Source organism: Neopelma chrysocephalum, unplaced genomic scaffold, assembly GCF_003984885.1.
Source record: "Neopelma chrysocephalum unplaced genomic scaffold, ASM398488v2 Primary Assembly neopelma1_63, whole genome shotgun sequence".
In the NCBI taxonomy this organism is placed as follows: domain Eukaryota; kingdom Metazoa; phylum Chordata; class Aves; order Passeriformes; family Pipridae; genus Neopelma; species Neopelma chrysocephalum.
This window is the reverse complement of record NW_020897720.1, coordinates 7,919,524-7,942,223: the sequence shown is the minus strand read 5'-3', so window position 1 is coordinate 7,942,223 and position 22,700 is coordinate 7,919,524. Positions and strand designations below refer to the sequence as shown.

The 22,700-nt window shown below is 45.9% G+C and overlaps 1 protein-coding gene and 1 long non-coding RNA gene across 2 annotated transcripts; both read right to left on the bottom strand.

Moving 5' to 3' along the window:
* Nucleotides 1-4,837: 4,837 nt before the first annotated feature.
* Nucleotides 4,838-11,814, bottom strand: LOC113967399 (serine protease inhibitor Kazal-type 9-like). The gene is made up of 5 exons (XM_027682955.1): nucleotides 11,666-11,814; nucleotides 9,200-9,327; nucleotides 8,777-8,840; nucleotides 5,770-5,822; nucleotides 4,838-5,333 (listed from the first exon to the last, which is right to left on the bottom strand). The coding sequence occupies exons 1-4, from the start codon at nucleotides 11,783-11,785 to the stop codon at nucleotides 5,817-5,819; spliced, it is 318 nt and encodes a 105-aa protein (XP_027538756.1). The 5' UTR covers nucleotides 11,786-11,814; the 3' UTR covers nucleotides 4,838-5,333; nucleotides 5,770-5,816.
* A 4,643-nt stretch (nucleotides 11,815-16,457) lies between these two features.
* On the bottom strand, nucleotides 16,458-18,823 carry LOC113967240. The gene is made up of 3 exons (XR_003534121.1): nucleotides 18,734-18,823; nucleotides 18,213-18,276; nucleotides 16,458-16,560 (listed from the first exon to the last, which is right to left on the bottom strand). It is a non-coding gene; the product is annotated as an uncharacterized LOC113967240 (long non-coding RNA).
* Nucleotides 18,824-22,700: the final 3,877 nt, after the last annotated feature.

Sequence of the window (22,700 nt, the reverse complement as noted above, 5' to 3'; positions counted from 1 at the left end):
ATTCACTGTGTACGTTATCTCTTTACGCTTTATATCTTTAGTTTTCTTCAAACATCTCCTTAAGGTTTGCCCACTACTAAGGTAACGGAACTTAGATTGGTCCTGAACACTCCTTTTGTCCTTTATGTAAGGAGATTTTTGGCAGTTCTTTGGATTGGTCTCAATTGTAGTCTTCTCATCCAGGATCCTAAATTCTCCAGATTTCTCACTAACTTTTAATCTTTCAAATTCTGTACTTGGTAATCAAAATCCTTACTTGCAGATCTATTTTTGATATAATTTAAACAGAGCGAGCTCGTGTTGAATCATCACAGTTTTATTTTCTAAGAGAAGGACATTTCCAACATCTTTCTCACTTGAAAAGCAAATCCGCAACAATAAAATTTTGGGGATTGCCTAATGGAAAAATATTTACTTTCATATCCAGGAACTTTGCTACTATTAGTAGTTTGCAGTGTGCACCTGCAAAGCTGAAGTCTCTCCAAATGCCAGCCTTTCCTGCTACATTAGTCTCTAGGAACATGAGAGCTCATCTCCCTATTCATATACGTTGATTTCATTCCTTCCCTCTGATGTTCCGCCTCACGTTTCCTGCCCTTTCCCTTATCTCAGTTCCATCAAGTGTCAAGGGCTCCGGACCTTTGGACCAATCCAAGCCTCAGCTACAAGGACCTCTTTTCATCCTGATTACAATATCCATCTCTCTGGGCTTATTCCAGCCAAGACCAGCATCCATTAATGCTTCCTGGCAGTGGAAAATGTATCTTGACAACTTAATTGCCAGGCTCTGTAAAAGCTGTCATGGTCAAGCAAATTCCTGCCAATGTCCACAGCAATGACACCTGAACCTTATAGGAAAGGAGATATTATTTGCAAACCAAATCTGCAGTTAAAGTAGATTGACTTGGCATGTACTGTCAAAAGCAAAGTAATTCTTTTCCAACTAAGATTAGTTTTGGGGAGTAGTTTGCAATAGGAGACAGAGTAAAGGGACAGAAGAGCAAACACCTGTCAAGGATCTAAAGAAGGAACTAGGATTTAGAAAACATCACCACAGCTACAGCATGTGTCTGCTGTCCCATGTGCAGCCGAGGCACACAATGCTCAGCTTTGGGCTCCTGCCCTGTGCACAAGGAAGGTCCATGCTGTGACCCTACAAGCAAGCCCCTGCTTCAGAGAGAGTAATTCAGCAAAGCATTTGTCCATCAGGACAGAGCCTTTCAAGGCCAGAACAGAAGCTGCAGCAGCCCATCCCACCTACATGGGACAGGAATACCTTTGGTTGTGTTTACACCCTTCTGCTTGTGCAATCCCCACTTGCAGTGATGCTGTGTTGACATCTACTTGCTTATTTTCCCTTGCTGCAAATCCCACCTGGCCAAGCAGCCCTGTACATGAGCATTCCACTCCTCTCTTCTGCTGCCTCTCAGGTTACCTCTAGTCCCAGCTGTGAATCATCTGTCACTATTTCTGCAGAATTTCACTGACACAGGCTGGGAAAGGAGGCAAGAAGACAATAAAGCCAACTCACCTGTTTGTCAGAGATAAATGCATATTGTCCATGCTTCCCATCCTCAAACCACACAGGCAGCTGTTACTACACCAAGCACTAAACTGTTTGTTTTGGGACCTTCTACATCAAGGACCTGATTTTTTAATTTGCAAACAGTTGCATTTACATCTTGTTTTCAGTGAACAACATGAGTGGAGTTGCTCACACTTTCATGCAAATGAGTGTTGAAAGTGCTTGTCTTGCAGTTCAAGGGGAAGAGCTGGGCAGCAGGAGGGGTCTTGCAGCAGAATGGAGCAGGGAGATCCCAAGGAAATGGCATGGATGAGAGTTCCCTGTAGTAGGGAGACTCTTGCAGGAAAAGACAGATATTCTAACAGATGCCAAACAGGAGCCCTAAAGAGGGGAAAGAGGGAGGCCCATTCACCAGTCCCCAGTGTGAAAGCAGATGGGCCATGGAGCAGAAATTGTGATAATCAAGACAAATAACACTGAAATCCCCAGTTACCCATATACAGCTGTTGTGTAGTGGGATTGAGCATCACAGGAATGTAGTGAGAGCCAGAAAAGAGAGGTCTGCCAGAGGGGCTTGCCAGCACAAACAGCACCAGTCTCTTCCTGTCACAACTCACTTGGTTCTTGAAGGAACAAATGCCCCTAAACTGCTGTGGCAGACTGCAGAAGGTGCCCTGGCCAGAGCACACCATGGGGCCGTGCCAGGGCTCTCTATCTCTGTGGCTGCAAGAGCAGCAGGGAGTAGGTGGGCAGAGCTTCCAGGCTTCAAATGGACAGACTGCAGAGGACTGAAAAACACCACGGTGAGTTCAAGGTCTGCTGAAGCATCTGCCAGAGTCAACAGTCCTCACTGTATACAAGAGCAGTACTTGTACACCCTGAAGAATTGCATAAGGTCCTGACACCTTCTATGAAAAAAAGAAAAAAAAACAGTAAGAGGCTTAAGGTCCTTGCAGAGAGTATTTTAGCCCAAAACCCAACCACTGTGAGAGGCTGGAGACCGAACTGTCAGTTCATAATGCCAGTTCTGCAAAACCTCAGGAACTGCTGTGAACCACATGGGGTCTGTGGTTATTGGCAAGCAACACCCTTAATAAAGTGTAATTTACAGCAAACTGAAGAGTCCCCAGAGCGCTGGTACCTTTCCAGTTTCATAGAGGGCTGTTTTGGCCTTGTTACAGTTTTAAAGGGCAACACAAAGGGTAAGCAAGAGCAAACATAAAAGAAAGGGTAGCAAACCCCCAACACCTCATGAGCCTTTGCTTCCTTCTCCCCAGGAGTAACAATGCGTGGCTTCCGTCATGCAGACCCCACCGGAGCTCCACCACACGTGGTGCCACTCAGGACTGTTTCTCACTAGCAGCCCTTGGACCAACCTGCAAAAAGGGGTGGAAAGCAAGAACAGAGCAAGCAAGAAGGCTGCCAGGAGCAGGATGGAGCCGGTATTGCTGCTCACAGCAACACAGGCAGTTTTAGCAGGTCTCTGTCCTGCATCTTCTCAGCAGATAGGCTTGGAATCTGATTAATGATCCCTTATCACCAGCTGCGATTTTTGTGGATGATAATTTCTTCTGGCAGCAGGAAAAATTTAGAAGGTGCTCAAGTACTGACAGAAGAGGCTACTGGGGCACTGGCTTCATCAGCTCATTGCTTTTCAAGCATATTTAATGCAGGTTTTAGGGGTCATTATTTGAAAACTTAAATACTCGAAATCACTACAAATCATAGGAGCTTTCAAGAGCGCTGATTTTCATTTGCAAGAATTTATTTTAAGCCACAAATTGTGCACTGCTTTTATGAAATCATGTAGATGTCCCTGCACATGATTTTAGCTGGAATCAGTGAGCAGACATCATCAGAGCACATTTTTACTGTCTGACATTCATCATTCTTAGGTTGCATAAATAACATTCAAGAATGTACTTGTTTCGTCACAGCTCTAAGACAAACTCTACATTCCCCAAAACAGCTAACCAGCCCCAAATGGGTGACTCTTACCCTACATGACTCTACTTACTGAGGGGATTTTCCACGTAGAAAGAGGCAGTTATAATTTATTTCTAAATCATAGTGTTTGCTCACATTGGAAATCATCGTAAAAAATACTAACAACCACTTATGTCAGAGTCCGTTGATAATAAAATCAGGTTTTATTATTATCAGCTATAATAAAATGTGATGCAATACGTAAGCATTTTGAGAGTTTAAAATCAATTCTCATTAACTGCAGTAGAGTTAAAGGATTTGATAACTTAATTGAAAAAATTTTACGTCTTTGGTGGGAGTGAAATTAATTGGTATTAGGTAAAATCCTGTCAAAATTGAAAGAAAAATCAAGTGACTGTGAAAGAAACACATTCCAGCCTTATCTGCAAGAGAAAGTGTTTACAGATCAGGTCTAAATGGACTCAAACACCGTGTATGTTCATTCAAGGTCTTCTGGAAATGTCCTGAAATAAAGTTTATACAAATAAAGAACCTATTTGCTTTAAGTAACAGCTATAAAAGAAAGTACAGGAAGTACGTGCAAACCGCCAGCAGAGTTCTGTTAACCCACCATCGGTGTCTCCTGCTTTGCATACCACCCTATTCCCAGATTCACTGACCCCAAGAAGCCAGGGAAACCCTTAGCTCAAAGGCCTGGTTTTATCTTAACATAGTTTCAGAATATAAATTAATTAGAACTATCTGTAGGTCAGTTACACCTAAAAACAACAACACCTTTCCTTAAAAACCTTAAGCCATTTCATACCATGGAAATTCTCGCTTCTGCATCTGCCCCAGCACCAGGACCCCAAAGGAATGAGCCTTCTCTCCCTGCAGGAGATGGACCCAAAGATGGGCACTGGCTGAGCCCTTGAGCCCACAGGGAAGTTCAGGTCAAGGCAGAAGGTGAACCAGACAATGACAGTCCATGGGCCACCACGATGTCTAAGCTTTCTGTGCTGCCTTGAGGGTGCCATCAGTTGTTCTGCCCTCTCACAGCAAGAAATACTGCTGGTCAAATTCACACCTTCAGATTCTGCCTGGATGTGCCCCCAGCTCCAGCTTTGGTCGGGCAGGGTTTAGCACACCATCTGACATGACCACTCAAGATGTATCTACTTCCCACTATTGCTCAAAACAAAGTAGTCTGGATTTCCAAGTGCCTTAGATGAGAGGCCTGGAAGAGGACATTTACTGCAACAACTGAACTGCCAGCCCAGAGACAGGGTGCTTTAAAACCAATTTTTCCTTGTAACTTTCCAAATATAAACCAATTAAATCTCAAACAACCCTCTGAGGTAGGTAAGTATCTTTTAATGTTTGTTTTACAGGCAGGAGAAAAGGGCTGATAGGGCAGTGAAGTGATTGACTCAAGACCCCATAATGAGTCAGAAGGAACCTGACCCCTGGTCCCTCCTCACAAAACCCTTGACCACGCTCTTCCTCCTTGGGTCCAACATCTTCGCCAGGTATTTACAGCAGCTGGAGCACCTCAGGGTGCTTATTGCCTAAGGAGCACGTGGTGTAAAGCCGGAGTGGGGACTCGTGTGTCCCTCTCATAAGGCTTAGTGAAGAAAAGTGACATGAAGCTGATGAGTTATCTTTATTGTAGAAGCACGTTAAGACACAGCGAGGCGGCAGAGACTGCAACGACATGCACAGGGCAGACCTGGGAAGACACCACGGAGTCCCACAGCCTTTCGCCCTCCACCTGAGCAAGGACGGGCCCCGTTTGCTGCAGAAGGGGTTGAAGGCAGCTCTGGCAGTCCTGGGGACTTGGCAGCTCCCCTGATGCTCAACATCGACTCTTCCTTTACTTGCTCTATGGAGACAGAGGGCAGACAGTTCATTAGTATAGTCTCAGAAGGCAAAGGGACATGAAAGAACCATGAGGAAACATCAAAGCTGCCCCCATGCTCTGCAGGGGCTCTGGCCAGCCTGCCTCTCTGTGATGGGGGACAGCAGCACGCTGCTCTGCCAACATCCTCCCTGCTCTGCAGGGACAGCCTGGCTGGGAAAAACAGAGCCAGGGGAAAAGGAGTGGGCAGAGCCCACTACTGCAAGTTCCCACAGACTCAGCCCCTCCATCTCACATCTGCAGTGAGAGGAGGAATTCTGCAAAGCCATCTGTCCCAGCCCTGCTGCTTGTGTCCAGCCCTGAGTGTCCAGCAAGGTAAGACACTCCAACCCTTGTGAAACACAGCCCCCAAAGGACAGGCTGGCCAAGCAGGAGTAAGTCACTGCCCCTCTCTCCGTACCTTTGGTCACAGCTGATCCCTGGTGTTTGCTGGCAGTCTGAACTCCACTACTCCTGGAAAGGAAGAGCAAAAAATAAGTCCATCCCCAAGCTTGACCACTGCTGTGTGACACTGGTATCAGTGTGACAGCCCCTCCAGGCCAGCTCAGTGCCCACATGAGACAACTCCAGCACAGCCTGGCACAAGGACAGGCAGATTGGGCCACTGCCAGCTGAGGAAAACAAGACTAATTTCAGCCTGAAGCTAGGTGCTTTCCACACCTATTTTCTAACTGGGAAAGGTCCTGCTTGTCTTCTTTTCTTATTTTGCCACTTCAAAAAGCAGCATGGCAAAACAGAGAGCATTGTAAGGAAACTGGGACTTGCCCATCTAGGAGTTTTCTATTTGTTAAGAAACAGGTTTAAAAAATTAAAAAAGGAGAAACTGGGTATCCCCTTTTTTCCCTGAGTTATTGACTAATGTGGGCAGACTGGTGACTACTGCCTGGGTGATCTGTGGAAAAACCTTTAAACAAGTAGAGGAACTGCAAGATATGCAGCATTAAAAGTCAGATGTGCTGGAAAGACCCACAATCAATTCATCCATGTAACACGGCACTGCAGGACATACCAGCCAGTTAACTTACAAAAAAAACATATCAGGATGCCGACCTACATTTCTCATCAGTAAAGCAGAACAGGATCAAAGGAATTCAGTTACAGCACAGACCTCCCAGGCAAGGTGGCAAGACCCAACGCTGGCCAGTGGGGACAGGCTGACTCTGCAGCAAGGTTTTCCACCTCAGCTGTGCACAGAAACGCCCTTTAGTATCAGATCTCTATCAAACCACATTGCTCCCATCCCTTCCTACAAGCATCCTTCCCTGATGGCCATCAGGTTACCAGAGCTGTCAGAAACACATGGAAATCCAGCTGCAGCTTTGCAGGCAGGAGTGGGTGCAGGCAAAAGGGATGAGGCAGCTTGAACACACATTTTCTCAGGCAACCCAGCACTCTCTATGGATATATTAAAAACACAACTCAAGGGAATATTACAGTTTTTGGGTAACAATTTCTTATCTTCCTCCAAAGCATTTCATATTCTGCACATTCCAACTCTCTAAATCTATTTCTGATGCCAAAAGCACTGCTGGAAGCTGGTTTCCTCCAGGTTTTAGTAGCGTATATTCAGTGCCTGAGTCTTCAGCAGAAAAAAAATTCATTACACTGAAAGTGAGCACAAATTTCAGTGCTGAAAATAGCTTTGCTCTGTACATTGTTTATAAGCTCCCATAAATTTTCAGTCTGATCCTTCAGGTGACATAAAAAAAATGAAGAATAAATCATTGTGCATGGGGGTTTTTGTTTAACTTTTCTTGCCCCTCAGAAAAAGCTTATCACTTTCCCTTTTAATTGCATCCAACTCTCCTTGAAGTACTTAACACAGCTACAAGCTGTGACTGTCAGTTAATGGCATCCCCCTCTAATTGCAATGGCTTGAGAGCTGTAACAGCTTGGTAAAACATGAAACAGTAAGGAATTCCAGACCAGGCACAGTTTTGTGGGAATCCTCTCTACTTTTCTGTTGCCACAGTGTACCCAGTCTCATTCTGTCTCTGGCAGTGTGAGCACAGTCACTAACAGACTCACATACTGCCTGGTCTTCCTGTGCTCCCAGAATTCACAAGCCAACAATGGCTCCCTCTCACTAAAAATCAAGACACAAAGGCTTCCAGTACCATCACAGGCAAAATTCTTTCTCTCTGCACTACAATTTCTTCAATGAAACAAAGTTTAGAGCACCCTGCTGCTTTACAGAGGAGGGGAAAAAGAGCCAGGATGTTTAGTTTTCGCGTCTTGGGGATCTAGGGGCATCCTGTCACTGAGCAAAGGAAGGCATGGCATGACTGCTCTCATATCTCATAGCTCCCTGTTGCCTACAAACCCATGGATACCACAATCTTATTCAAAAGTCAAAGCTCCATCCAAAGCTTTACAGAACTTCTCTTTGACAGGTTCAATATTTGGATCACCTACAGGTTTAGAGTGGGAACAAACCTATTTCCCTTGGTACAAATATTCAGTTTCTCAAGAGTTCATGCCAATGAGGACAGTTGTCCCTGGGTGCCACAGGACATCCTGTGCACTCTACAGACACAAACTGGGAGACACTGGCTGCAAATCCAAATGTTGGAGACTGTCAAGCTTCCACTGGTAGAAAGACAAAGCACAACTGAGAAATGTTTAACTCATCTGCTGTGTGGGATTGCACAAGATGCCAAGACCTTTCTCGAAAGTATGCCACCTAGTGAATAATTTTGATTTCCCAACCATCTCCCTGGATATTATTTAGGGAAGCAGCCATTTATAGTTTACACAGTTGTGGTCTTCCTAGCCAAACCAAAGTCCCAGGAGGAAAGTCAGGTGTTTTCCCATCACTCTCCTACCATACAGCCTAAGCAAAACACGGAGACTATGCCCAGGTTATATATTAAATCTAAGTCTCAACCTGCATATAAATATCTGGACCATGAACATCCATTCCTGGGGCTCTAACGATCCTGCTGCAGATGGCAGAGGCCAGGTTGGCTCCCCAGCAGGCACTTGGAGTGAAAAATGGGATACTACACACAGCAAGAGGCACTTTTTCCTCCACACCTCAGCAACATTCCCATCCAGAAAAACAAAGGCAAGGAGGAAGAGAGATGGGGGCCCCAATACCTCTCTTCCCTCCCAACAAATGTGGCTGAAGAGCAGCTGCAGAGCATGGCTTTAATTATCCCACTGTTAATTGAATGAAAAGTTAACCCAGTTAACCTTCCAGCAGGGTCTAAGTGTAGACCCCCCAGCTACTGCTGAAGGACACAGTGGGCAGTTCCTGACTAAGTGCCAGCTACTTCTCATTCCTCACTCCCCACTGTGGCTTCCTGGATTTGATCCCCACAGGCTGAGGCAGTGCCAAAAGGGGAGTTTCACCAGAGGAAGGGAAAAGACTGATGTTCACAGCCCAGCCGTGGTGTGCCGCTTACCACTTCAGGGGCAGGCTCTCGGCACTCGCCTTGATAGTTTAACGTGATGAAGTTTGAAGCTCTCCTGCAAAGGGAGGACAAGACATTGCTTATTATTCACTTGCAATGCCACAGCTCTCTCTGCCATCAGCATGACAGTCCTCTGTGGACTCCTTAATGCTTTGATGCTTATGGTGGCATTTATTACTCCCCAAACAATCTGTGATTGGGCAGAAAGGGAATAGGGGACCCTGGCAACTTGTGTATCTTAATTAGCTGTCATCAGATTAATCTCAGGCATTTTGATCTATGTTTGCTTAACAGCAAAGCACCGAGGACACACTTGATAGTGAGTCATGATGTATCAAAACAAACACAGTTCTGCAAAAGACACTCGGGAATGGTGGATGGCCCTGTATTAGTGAAATCTCTCCGCCTACTCACATGGCAGCTGAACACAAGTCACATTCATTTTTGTATGTTTTCCCATCAGTGCCACAGACTGGTTGTGAGGATTCGCTGCAGAAAATCCTTCCACCCTTTACCCCGTGCAGAATTCGATCACAGTCCAGCTGAAGAGACAAAGAAATCACATTTGGTACTGGTTCACTTGCAAGACCCTCCTTTACGTGACTTAAAAGTGCTCATAAACCAAGCCCTGCATGGGGCCCCTCTGCCCTCTAGCATGTCCATCACACCTCCAGCCAGGACAGACTTGGAAAGAGATTGTGTCTCTTGTTGGACCAGCCAGTCAAGCTTTTGGGAACAGAGCCCTCACGCCCCACTCATCTAATCCACCTCAACACCATGGTCTTGGGCGGGTTTATTTCTCTCGCTGTTGATCCATAAGAAGACAAACTTCTGGTACCTGTTCCCAGCCCTCCTTATCAGGGCTTTGATGCCATTTCATCTCCAAGAATGAAGACAAAGCCCATTGGCCAAAATTAAGGAAAGACGTCTCCAGCAGCCTGGCGCTGCCCGAGGGCGGTGCGACACGCAGCACAACTTCTGCCGCCCACTGCGTCGACAGACACGAGCATATCTGAGCAGCTATGACTAATGAGGGGTGCCCTCTTGTTTCCTCTCGAGCATGGCAACGGGAACATTTAGGCACAGTTTTCCTTACAAACCCCACGTGGCACAGCCAGGGCAAACTCACAGCACAAGGAGTAACTTTTGGAGACCCCGAAAGAGCCTCTCACACCCTACCAGCAGAGCGGGGTGGGTGTTTGCAGAGTCATAGCAGATTTCCAACAGCAGAGGTCAGGGATAGCACAGCCTGTTCCCTGGCACACACAGCCCCTTCCTCAGCTCCGCCACCCACCGCTGCTCCAGGCATCGAGAAAAGACTGAGCCGAAAAAGTGACTAATGGGCTCCCAACCCCATCTCCAGGTGCTACAAAATATGTTGCTACGACTGCAAATGGTACAGTGGGACTGAGAGGGTATTCTACTTCCCATTCCACCTTGAGATGCAGCATTTAGCTCAAAAACGATGGTTTATCAATAGCCCTACAGGGTGGGGAGCACTACAGGGAAGAAAGATTTCATGCCAGGTGCTGTAGGGGGGTTTCAGTGATGTTGGGGTGCTGTGATAGCACCTGCTGGTTAAACATCACTTGTTAATTTCAGTAATGTGCTGCTTCCTCCCTCACCTGGGTAATTATTGCTGATGTGAAAGCAGACAATGCTGACCTTTGCAATCCTCTGCTCAATGCCTTCCTACGCACCAGACAGTGCTGCCTGCACCTCTGCCCAGGACAGGCGGCCACCCCACCAGCAGCCCCACATATCACAGGTGCCAGCAGCCAGTGCCACCACTCCTTTGGCTCTGGAGAACTGTGTGACAAAACCCACAGGTGGCCCTGGAAAGAGGAGAGGAGCAGATCTGCTCTCTGAATCACCTCTTGTCGGTCAGGCTCATCGGCATCCACTCCCCCTCCAGTGCTACCAGGAAATACCACTAAGCCCTGAAGCAGACTGGCCTTATTACACCTAATACTTCATCTGGAATGCATCAAAATTGCTGTACCTGAACTACCTACTGGGTTTTTAACTCAAATATCCCTTTTCTAAAAGCGGTCAGTGACAGAGGCTTCCGGGAGAATTAAGGCAATTGGTAGTAAGGTCTCTCCACCTATGGAAATACACTTCCTATCTCTTCCAAAATGTTAATTCAATTACTGCATGCAAATGCCAGAGGAATTAAAATATCAGGTAATTTTTTTTTTAATTATCCTACCTCTTGACAACATCCTGTGACAGTGAGATCCACAGTTTAGTCACCCTTTTTGGGGTAACTTATCTTCTCTTATTAGTTCATATTTTCCACTTTTAGCTTTGCTGGAACTATTCCATTTTCTTTCATGAGAAGGGAGACCAGACACTCCCACCTTCCTCCCACATTATTCCATACACACTTATCATCTACCGCTCAGTGTTTCTCCCTTTAGCACTCCCTCCTCCTGCCAACCTTGTCCTCATGCCCTGGTCAGCTCCATCACCCTGTTCTGGCCACGGCCTTTATCTCAGCACCTTCTCAAAATGAAGGAGGGGAGGGGGGGAGGTGGCACTTCTCAACCCAATTTGGCTACATGTGGGGCAGGCATCCAGCCCGAGTTCAAAACCAGCACCCCCATAGCTGATGTACTCCCATACGGAGCCAAGCCCTTCCCTCTTCTTCAGTGCTGGGTGATACAGGGACTGGTATCAGAGTACAGATACTTTCCCTCATTCAAACCCTTCCAAGGACACAGGGCCAAGTGAGAAGCTTTAGGGTTACAGCAAGAACAGGAGCATCTGCTGGGAAAGGTGCAGGGGGGGCTCAGCACTGGCAGAGAAGCCTCCTGTGGGAGAGGTCCCCATTTCTGCCCATACAGTTGCCATCCAAGGTGTAGGAGGTGGCTTTACCATCTGGGACTCATCGGTGTCTCTGCTCTGTGACTTGCGGCCAAGTGACCGGTCGCAGTTCCTGCCACGCTGAGCTGTGTTTCGTTGTGGGCTGGCAAAGAGAGCAAAAATACTGTTCATCACACCATCCTCCCAAACAGGGGGAGCACAGTGCAAACCCACCCTCCCCACGGACCCCCACAGCTCTGAGAGCTGTTTGCACTCTGACATCCACCCGCTCACGGGGATAGGAGAGGGCACATTCTATCAGGGAGGCAACCAACAGCAGGACAACCTTGCCCTGTGCTCAGCCCAAGTGTACCACCACCCCAGGGCTCTGCACCCCCTGTCTGCTGGCATCACTTGGTGGAAGGGGGATTGAGGAATTGCACCAGCCAAAAGCAAGAAATCTCAGTGTTCCCCAAAAAAAACTCTGAAAAAGCAGCAGCTGAATCCTGCTCAGGTCCAGCAGCTATAAAACAAACAGGAGTGCCTGACCAGCGCCCAGAAAGCACATGATACATCAGGCACTACCTCTGAGCCAGGGGATGAGGATGAGCCAGGGCTAACCCACGGGTGCACTGCCAGGAGTCAGGGTTTGCTGGACAAAGCGTCCTGAGAGGGATTCTGAACACAGAAATCACTGGTGCTTAGTACACAAAGTCAAGGCCAAAAAGGAGTAAGGGTTGCATGAGAAACATGCCCCACCATGCCTCTTTCCAATCACCAGCTTAGCCAGTGCAAAGACATGCTGTACTGAGCACCAAACAGAACAACATGGACTTCTCCATCACAGACAGTGCTGCTTGTGTGCTGCCAAAACACTCCTGCTCCAATAAACCTCCTGACCATCCTTAGGAAAACACATGTAGGTGGAAGGGGGCAGAAACCAGTGCCAGGGCTTGTGGTATGTGGGGAAGGACAGGTTGCCAACCCAGGTGCTGCTGAACTCACCCTCGGCCTGTTGAGAAGGGACGTCTCTCATTTACACCCTGCCGTGAACCACCACAGTTCTTCTGCAAAAGCAGATGGGTCACATTCAACAACCACAGAAACAACTTTTATACAACTAGAGAAGTGGCAAAGCTAAAGCAGCTCCTGCCCTCCCCCCTCCTCCTCCCAGACCCAGAGAATTACAGTGCTGTAATTAGAGAAGCAGGTTTGATACGCTCCAAACCCACCAAATGATGTCATCCGATGGCTTACAGGATTGTGGAGAGTCTGGACCTGTCCTTTATCTCTCATATAGCATCACTGGGAAAGTGAGGGGCTGTTCTTTCAGGTCCAAACATGTCCAGTTTGTATGCTTACACCCAGGTCCATCCCACAAATGACTGAAGCTTTGCAACATAATCTGCATCTCCCCCATCATTCACTGGCTACAGCATCCTAAGCACCCTGATTACTCCCAAGATGACCACAGGCAGTCCCTGGCCACCCAGATCCCAGACTCTTTCACTGAGCTCAATATAGTCTCCAAGCTCCATCTCACCTGGTTTGTCCTCTCTGACGTGGGCAATCTGTTACGCTGGCCAGTTCCACCAGACTGACCTCCTCTTTGAGCTTCCTTTTTGCTGGAAGAAGGGAAAAGGAGAAAAAAGGTAGTGCTATGGCAGCACGAGTGCCACCAGCACCCAGGTCTGCCCTGTAAGCCAGCATCATGCCATTAGGCACCACCTCCCCATCCACAGTCCCTGTTCCTGGTGGTCCTGTTCCTAATTCCCACCTCTAAGCCTTCTCCCTTCTCCTCACCATTCCCACTGTATGCTACATCCTGGATCCAGGTGGCTGCTTTCATATCAGGGCTGCTTCTGCATATGCTCTATGGGAGTAGAGAGAGAGCATCTGGAAGGCAAAGTACATGCATGGGAAACTCCTCAGGAGCTGCCCATGCCCAACAGTCCCCCGGGAAAGAGACTGCTCTCTGTCAAACTTGTTTCTCCTCCTCTACTCCATGCTGCTTCTCACCTGCCCCTAGGCCCTTAGCATTGAAAGGGAAGCAGGAAGAGGGGCAATGGCTGGAGCCCTACTGTCAGAGCATCTCTTGGAGGGCCACTGGGAGTCAGGACTCTCCCAGGCATTGCCCAGATGCAGCTTCACAATCAAAAGCTGCAGTTTTGCAGCTGGAGGTTTTCCCCCTTTGCTACTGTTGCTCAGAGGAAGCTGTACTCACAACTTGTCGGCACACATGAGACATTTGTTGGTGTGCTGCTTGCCAGAGGCATCCCGGACAGGGTCATTCTCCCTCGTGCAGGACAGTCGTCCACCAGCTTCAAATTGGGAGCGAAACTCACTGCAGTCATCCTGCAGAAGGAGGGCAGCAGTTTAGGGCACCCTGTCCTCCTTGTCTTATTGACCTGACCCTTAGGAACTTGGGTTTCCCTGCCAGGAAAGCATTGAACCATCACAAATGCATCCCAGGAGAGTCTGGGTGGGGGTGAGAGAAGAGGGTGTGCAGCACCAGTCACTTAGCATATAAACAGAGGAGTGAGTCAGAAAAATTCCAGATCCTTCTGCCTGCACAGCACGTGTTGGGGAGTTTTCTAGTACGGTCCAACTAATTATTATTCTCCTCATTGGGCTATCCAAAGCATGCCAGTGATGTGACCAATACGGTAATAAGTCACTCCCTCTTCTCCCAACATCCTTAATACATAGCTACAGCCTTTTCCCAGATAGTAGCTCAGATAATTTTCTTTACAAAGAGAGTAGTGTCCTCCAAATCAGCCACACTTTGGGATCAAAGTCAATATAGAAGAAGCAGTTAAAACATAAAAGCACAATGCAAACACACATAATAGTCCACAGGCAGAGGCAGGTGGATCATTAATTTGTTCCTTGTTCAAAATTGCTGCACAGAAACTGTGTTAACTTGCCCCTGTTATGTAACATGGATGGAAACATTCGGCCTCCCTAATTTCAACTATTTCACACACTGCAATAGCCAGTTCCAAACAGCAAGTACAGAGGGTAAGTAACTGAATTTCACTTACTCTTTTCTTTTTACAAAAGAGGTTTTAACACTTACAATTTTCTGCCCTTTTTGTGCACAGGATTTTTGATATCTTGCATGAAGGTCCCTAGCAGGTCACTGGCCTCGTTCTTTGCTTTGCTCAGAGGTTTATAGCACCTCCTCCTCTCTGCCACCAGATTTCCCCAGTGTTGTCCCTCATCCCATCCAGAGCATCTCAGCCTCCATCCCCTCAGCTTTCCCACAGCACTAACACTGGCAAACCACTCTGAGTGCAAAACCCCAAGTTTTCCTAGAGTCACACTAGCCATGGGTAGGAGAGGTGATCCGGTGCAGGATGAGCCTGCTCCTGCTGTGCTCAGCAGTCACAGTGCATTACTCCCACCACAAATAAGTACTGCACCCACTTCAGAGGGGCTCCCCAAGAGCCTTGCTGCTTCTTCCCCACCACCAGCATGTGCTCACACCCCTGGGCAGTTCAGGCAATGCCTTTGCTCCATGACTAGCACAGAAAGCTCTCCCAGCTCCTCTCTGTCTTGTTCCCTGGGGCCAGCCCAGCTCAGCAGCCCAATCCTCAGCCTTCAAGACAAATCTGCCTTCCCCAACAGCCTCTCTCAAATGCTCTCCCTTTGAACCAGCATTTCTGGAGCCCTGTTAACTTCCCGACCTCTGCTGCAAAAATCTCACTGAGTACATCTGAGTTGTGCATTTGCCTTTTTTGTGGCTTGTCGCATCCCTGACCCACTAATAAATGCAGAGCTTTCTTATCCTCTGTCACTTTTAACCAATGAGTATGAATTCTTGTTAATCACTGACTGTGTGATCTTGCAGTGCCATTACATTTTATCTTGTTTCTATTACTCCAGGCCTCAGTGCTATCCAATTAGTCTTGAGTGATCTGCTGATCCTCTTCTGCTGATACTGCCTCCCAGCTTTACCATAAGCAAATTTCACTTATACTTCTATTTTTTGGTGCCAAAATCATTAGAAAAACACTAAAACAGGATTATCCCCAAGACTGAAGCTTAAGGGGACCACACCAGTCCCTACCATAGCAGGAATCAAGAGGTAAGGACTGGAAAGCAACTATTTTCCACCCTTACAGAGCTGTTTTTGACAGCAAAGCATCAGGGCACAGGGACATGGTGGCTGCAGCATGCCAGGGAAAAGGTGGTGAGTGGCAGCTCCACGAGAACAAGGTTTCCAACAAAAAAAGCTAAAACTGAACAAGAGGTCTGGAGATAACACAAGGCTGAGCTTTCCTCCCAGAACACAATGATCTCTTAAGATGTGCAGAGTTCAGATTCAGTTTTCCACACATTTTTCTTTTTCACCTAATTAGCACCGTCAGCAGCACTGATGTCTCCACCCTCGAGCCCAGATTCAGGACAGTACAGCACAGCTGGTTTCCTACTCTTTTGGGGTTTGCCTGTACCTAGATCCACAGGTCAGTGGGACAGATCATGACATTCAGGCACAAGTTGTTTACTTGAGGGATTCAAGAGCATGAATAATAAATAGGGAGGGAAAAGAAAGTGGATCTCAAAATTAAGTCAGAGGAGACCGAGCAACTGCGTAGAATAACATTGCCTTTTGTCTGTCTTGGGTGGAAATCCAATAAAGTTCTATATTGACCTGCCTAATACTTTAATCTCACCTTATCTTTTCCTTGTCTGTTTTTAGATAACTTCCGTTCATTCTCCCTTTTGCTGGAAGAGAAGGAAGATGAGAAAGTGAATACCAGGGTGCTCCAGGGAGGAGAGGTTTTCCCCTTCATCAGCCGCAGGAGGGGCAAGTGATTATTTTCTGTTACTCACAACTTCTCTGCACACATGATGCACTTATTGCTGTGTTGCTTCCCAGAGGCATCTCGGACAGGGTCATTTTCCCTGGTGCAGGAAAGTTTCCCTCTCTTGAACAGATCCCGAAACTCCCGACAGTCATCCTGTACAAATACCAAAAGCATGGGTTGACACCGATATGCTGACAGAGACGCATCTCCCACAAATCCACAAAGGATTATTCACCCAATGAAATACATTTCAAACACGATTTTATTTCCTTGAGGCGTAACTCAATGGAAAACCATAGCATGCAGCATAAAACAAATAAATCAGCATGTTTAGATGAGCAGATCTGTCTTTTACATCCAGGGTAGACTTATTTCTATCGCTAACAGAAAAGACATGCAAGAGCCTGCCCAAAGGACCTAAGTTCTGCTCTAAGTATAAAATCTACAATTGCAGTGAATTTTAAATGAGAAAGTCAGTTTTCCCATCTCTCGTGAGAGAACATACTACCAAGAATTTTAAAATTCATGCACAGTAAAAAGATGAAGCTGCAGGCATAAAAAAGTATAATCCTTGCACACCTTACATTCCCAGGTACAGGAGAGTAAGACGTGGGTGTTTTTACCTTCCACTTAACGTGATGGTATGTGTTAATTGAACCCAAGCACTCTATTTCACAAAAGGCTTTTGTAGCAAAACCCACTTAAGCATTTCAGGCTGGCCTTTACTTTCCTCCGAACAGCTTTCCTATAACTTTCAGGGCAGGTCTGCAGCATGAGAAACCCATGGTACATGGGAAGTCTTTAGGTTCGTTTATGCAGCACTTACAACCTTATCTGCCATGTGATCTGTAATATATTTTTTCCTTCGCGCTGTGTAGAGGAGATGGTTTGATAACTTATCCCAGCTCTGCAGATGGGGAAGTCAGGCCTAGAAAATTACTTGCCAAAAGCCAGACAGAAAATCTATGGCTTAACAAAGAAATTCAGTGTAGGTCCCTTCCTGATGCTGTAAAACTGTCCTTCTGCCTTCAGGACCACACTTTGGCAAGTCAGGTGTTTAAAAAAAAGATCCCCCTTAGGACAGCTATGCTTTACAAAGCCTTTAATTTGCCCAGACACACAAGAGCTAGGAAGCTACCCTGCTTAACCAGATGTAAAATATAAATAAATAAATCACCACAACCAACACTATCTGATGGAAACCAATTCACTCCTACCTAGAATAAAAACCCAAGGCTAAAAAGGCAGCTCCCTCCACATAAAGACCTGCTATCTAGAAAGGCAGCTATGGGTAAAAGAAACCATCCAGGTGCATCGACAAGATAAACAAGGGACAATTAGAGCCGGCCTGTTCCCACACCCTGCCCTAGTCAGAGCTCACATGAGCCAAACTTGCTATTAATTATTTGCCAGATACCAATGGTGTGCCTTATAAACAGGCAGCTATCCTCCTTGGTGTGTACTCTGGGTCAGGCACAGACTGTATGTGCCATGTCGGTAATTGCCCGATTGGGACGAGATTGCCTGGGAGGAGCCGTGAGGAGTTTTGGTTTCTTTTATGCTCGTGAATGGCATAAAGCTTCACACTCCTTCAGATCCTCTTCCCATGGCAGAGCATGTTTGCCCAGTTCTCATTGCAGGTACATTGCTGGACCTTTTCCCATTGTCCAAGCCAGGATTTCCCACACTGCAGACAAGGAAGCACACTCGGGAAGCGGGTCAGAGGCAGGAGACACAAAGCCACTGCATCATCCTGCTCCCAGTGCACCAATAAAACTGGCTTCAGCAGTGATGTTTCACCTCACCTTTCCCAAGGAGTTCACATTCCTGTCCAGCTCTCCACCACTCCCTTTGTTTGAGTCTCTTTCCCTGCAAGAAAGGGAGGCGTGAGTGACGGAGCAGCTGCAGTCCTTGGATGCAAAGCCAAGACAGGTGGTGATTAAAGGCCAGTCCTGCCGACCCCACCTCCCCATTGCGCAAGGCAGCAGGATGGACCAGCACTGGGTGTTTAGCATCTCTGCACTGAGGGTGCCATCCTTTCTCCCTGCCTAATATCCAGGTCCCTCATCCTAATAAACACCATCTACAGAAATAAGAAACTAAATCTGTGTCAGTTCTCACTCTGCATACCCCGTGGTGAGTCCCCACCATGCGATGAGCTGGAGAGATGGACTGGGTTCACAGCTTTGCTGAAGAGTTACTAACTGGTCTGACTGGCCCAGGACAGCACAGAGACTCCTGAGAGTGGGCTCATCACTATGGCAGGAGAGGACATGTTGTGGATGGGCAGGATGGCCACTGGAGCCAGCAGGCAGCCAATACTCACAGCAGCCTTTGGCACATCATGCACTTGTTGAGGTCTCCTTTGCTATTCGGGCTCCTGAAGGGCTCCTTGGTGGTGGGACAGGAAAACTTCCCACTGCGCAGAAGTGACCAAATTTTCCTGCACTCATTCTGAAAAGCACAGAGAACAGTCAGTGGAGGCTCCCATCAAGATCCTGAGAACAGTTCATTCACATTTAATCTTTTTTGGGTGTGCTACATGCTCTCAAACAGCACCAGTTTGCTCACACCAGGCCTGGGGCTGCCACACTCCTGTTCATCCCTCACTATGCACCACACATGGTACAGGCTGTATCAGAGCCCTGCTCACAGCTCCCAAGGCAGAAAAGACAACTAGAAAGTCCAAAACCCATTGCAAGAATCATTAATCATGTGAAAAGGAATACATATTTAAAGAATATATATTTAATTTGCATACAGATGCAAATTGCTACCCGCTGCAGGGAAGGACTCCATGTTATAAAGTTATTCAAGAGCAGAAAATACAGGCCTAGAAGTGCCAGAGGGATGCAAGAGGAATGAACGGACCAGAGTGACTCAAGAGCAATTCAGGTGCAAGACAAGCATAGAAAAGTACAACCCTCTCAGGAAGCAGAGCAGTAATATTATGTGATGCTGCAGCAGCCCTTCCCTCATCTGCTGGGTAACTGGAATGCAGACTAGGGAGAAGCAATGAACCGTTTAGTTATTTTTGGCTACTCTGTTTTCCGAAAGGATCTTTACCAAGGAGACAAGCTTGCTTGATTAAAACATGAATGGAACTGACTTCTCAGTCATTGAATCAAATTATTTTCTGAGACTCAAAGGACTTGCCTTAATTCTTTTAATTATGAAACTCAGGAATTATCAGAAGCAGGAGTTTCTGATGGATCAGAAGCTATATTATAAAATATCATTAAAAATATAATTCATGCAATTTCTAACTTCATTTCATGAGATTTTCAGCCCACAGCTGTTTGAATATGTTCTCAGCATCATGCACCAAACACACACTATCAGCTAGAGCCATTACTCTATTACATTATAACAGTATTGTCTCTAAATATGAAGGGATTCACTGCTTTTTCCACCACTAAAAAAGCACTATGATGCCTAAGTATAGTCCTTCTAAATGACTTTGCTCAGAGCACGCATTAAGCAGCGTAAGTTTGCAAAACAAAAGGAGAATCAGAATAGAAAAGGTTGGACTCGCCTTAATCGAAGCTTGGCTGGCAACATCTGCGACAGAAAAACCAACAATGAAACCATACAAAAATCTTTGAAGGGAAATTTTAAACCAAAAGCATTTAATTAAAATAATGCAGTTTCCTAATCCACCCAAATACCTCTCGATAAAAGCTAATCCAATGCATTATTTCACACTGACAGAAAGGACTGGGCATTAGAGAGTTTCTGGAACATTGCACTTTTTGTTATTCAAATGCAAAAGCACATCCATATTTTGTGCCTTTGTGCCCTCCTTTACTGTGTTCCTTTTCTCAGGCTTAAAATCCAAGGATGGTTCAGTAACTGTTTTTCCATTATTCTACATCCCTGCCTTGGTAGTTGTATCAACGTCACAAAATATTTTTGGCTTTCTTCACCATCACTTAAAACTGGGATATCAGAGCTAGGCTATACCATTGTTGTTTGTCCAAAATGACAAATTCCTTTTCAAGGCCCATTCCATTTGCAATACCTCACACAAATTACTAAATTAATACTGAGTCAGCAGGTGAGTAGCTGATACATATTTCTTTCTACTAAGCCACTTAAAGCTGGTATAATATGTTTCATCCTCTTTTACATCATCAGTAGCATCGCAGGGAACCATCAAGAAATCCTCCATTATCTCTTTTTCAATGGAAACAGGCAGTAAATTGAAAGACCATTACATCAAACATAACTCCTGCTGAAGTCTCTCTATTGTAGCCAATTATTGCAGCCATATAAAAATGCATTCCTTAGCAAGTGTTGACAAGAAATTACCATTTTTCTGAATTTACCAAAAATTGTATTACATTCGTGTTCAAAGTTGGGCTTTTCATGCAAAAATTCAGTCTGTTTCGAAATTGGTATTCTTTCACTTAGACAAATGGAGTTTGGGTTGGGTTTTTTTTTCTTGAACTGTTAATTCTATTAAAAATAGATGCTTTTACCTACCAACAAAACTTCACCATTTTCACACACAAGAGCAAAAGCCATTATCAAGACGTTATATCAAATCAATACATGTAGTACAGCAAAAAAAAGGGTGGTCTTCTGTTATGCCACTATGCTCTTTAAACAACAAGGGCTCTAGTCCTTTATCCCACTGTTTTTATGGGATCTCCCAGGCTGCGTCCTCTGCCAGTCCCAGATTCAGCACAGAGAACATCAGAAGTTACTAACCTGAGAAGAAGCAGAAAAATGCCAGAGCAAAGACCAACGAGGCACCTTCTATTTTCATGGTGAGGGTGGCAGCTGTTTGCCTGTGTTGACTCTACTAGTGCATTGCTCAATGAAACCCAAAGAAAGGGCTCAGGTCTGACCACATATATATAGATGACCAGATTCTCCGCCTTCATTATGACATAATCTTCCCAAGAACCATCATTAGCTGAAAAACCAGTTTGTTGACACTACTCTAAATTCTAATGATCCCATTAACACAATTAATTTCCATAAGGATGGGACATATTTGAGTCACTCCCTGCATTTTGTCAAGGTAAGAAAATTATGAATAGATCATTTCAGATCCCCCACACAGCCAGAGGGATTCTTGCCATCTTTAGGGTGGTTCATAAGACAGTGGGTACTCCAGTCAACACACCACTAATACCCTTCCATATCTCAACAAAATAGCTGAAAGGGCTTTATTTTAATAACATGGCTCCAGAAAAGACAACAGGAAGGCCAGGTCACTCAAACCCCTGGAAGTCAGTTTGCTTTTATAAAAGCCCCTCAAGAGTAAACATTCAGGAAAGGTTGAAAAACAGCAAGTTTGAGGCTTTATTGAAATTCTTTAGGCTTGATGCTACAGTTCACAGAGTAGTTGTGTCAATGAAAAAACCATACTGCCAGATCCTCATCTTTTCCCTGTTGTCTTCAGAAAAAATTGCAGTGTTATTAGTGAAAACCCTTCCTCAGCCCCAGTGGGACTTGGCAGACCATATAGAAGCTGCTCTTTGAGGTACTCACAGAGGTGTGTTGTTATTGATGCTAAAGGGTCCAGTGAAGCAGCCCTGCTCAGGTCTCTCCCAAAGATGAGATAAGATGAAGGTAATCATCCTGTGCAGGGTTTCTCAGGAGATTCCAGAGAGGAAAATAAAGATGACATCAAAGTTTTGGAATGTGATTTACATGGGAAGAAGCTGCGTGCCCTGTTCTCCAGTGAAAAAGAGAAGAATTTGGAGAGAAAAGCCATTTGCAAGGTTTGAAAGAGGATAAATGAGTCAGTGAAGCAGAGCAGAGCGATGAGGGACTCAAGCACAGGCTGTGGCTGTGCAGAGAGGCAGATCAGTACCATCTGAGGAAGAAAACATACTTCTGCATGACATATGTGTTTGGCCAGACAAGCCACCACAGCTCAGTATAAATCCTTGTAATAAACTGCTGCCACACGCTTCTGAGACCAGAACAGTTGTTACTGTTTACAACTGGAGCCAAAGCCAAGCAATTAGAATCCTACTTTAGTGTGTGGTCATCCTTAACATTTCTCCTGAACTCAAAATGAAATCATGTGCAGGTTCACACAGTGGAGAGTTTGGAACAGAGAAGTAAACTGCCTGAGGTCATACAGATGGTTCATGGCAGATGTGAAGAGCTGTGTGTTGTCCTGAATCATAATTTCTGCATGCATATTTGGGTGTGGAATTAGAGGGGAGGCCAACAGGAAGAGAATAAAACTAAGCTGATACAGCATGTGTCAGTAAATCCTTGGGAGAACTGGAAGAGAAAAAGCAAGAAAGTGTATGGTAGTTTAAAAGAGC

What these genes read in the sequence shown, in the direction of transcription:
- LOC113967399 (XM_027682955.1), bottom strand. Translation starts at nt 11,785, where the DNA reads ATGAACAGTATTTTTGCTCTCTTTGCCAGCCCACAACGAAACACAGCT. An exon ending in ACACCGATGAGTCCCAGATG is followed by an intron (nt 9,328 to 11,665) that starts GTAAAGCCACCT and finishes TTGTCTCTTCAG; the next exon opens with CTGGACTGTGATCGAATTCT. An exon ending in GACTTGTGTTCAGCTGCCAT is followed by an intron (nt 8,841 to 9,199) that starts GTGAGTAGGCGG and finishes CTCCCTTTGCAG; the next exon opens with GAGAGCTTCAAACTTCATCA.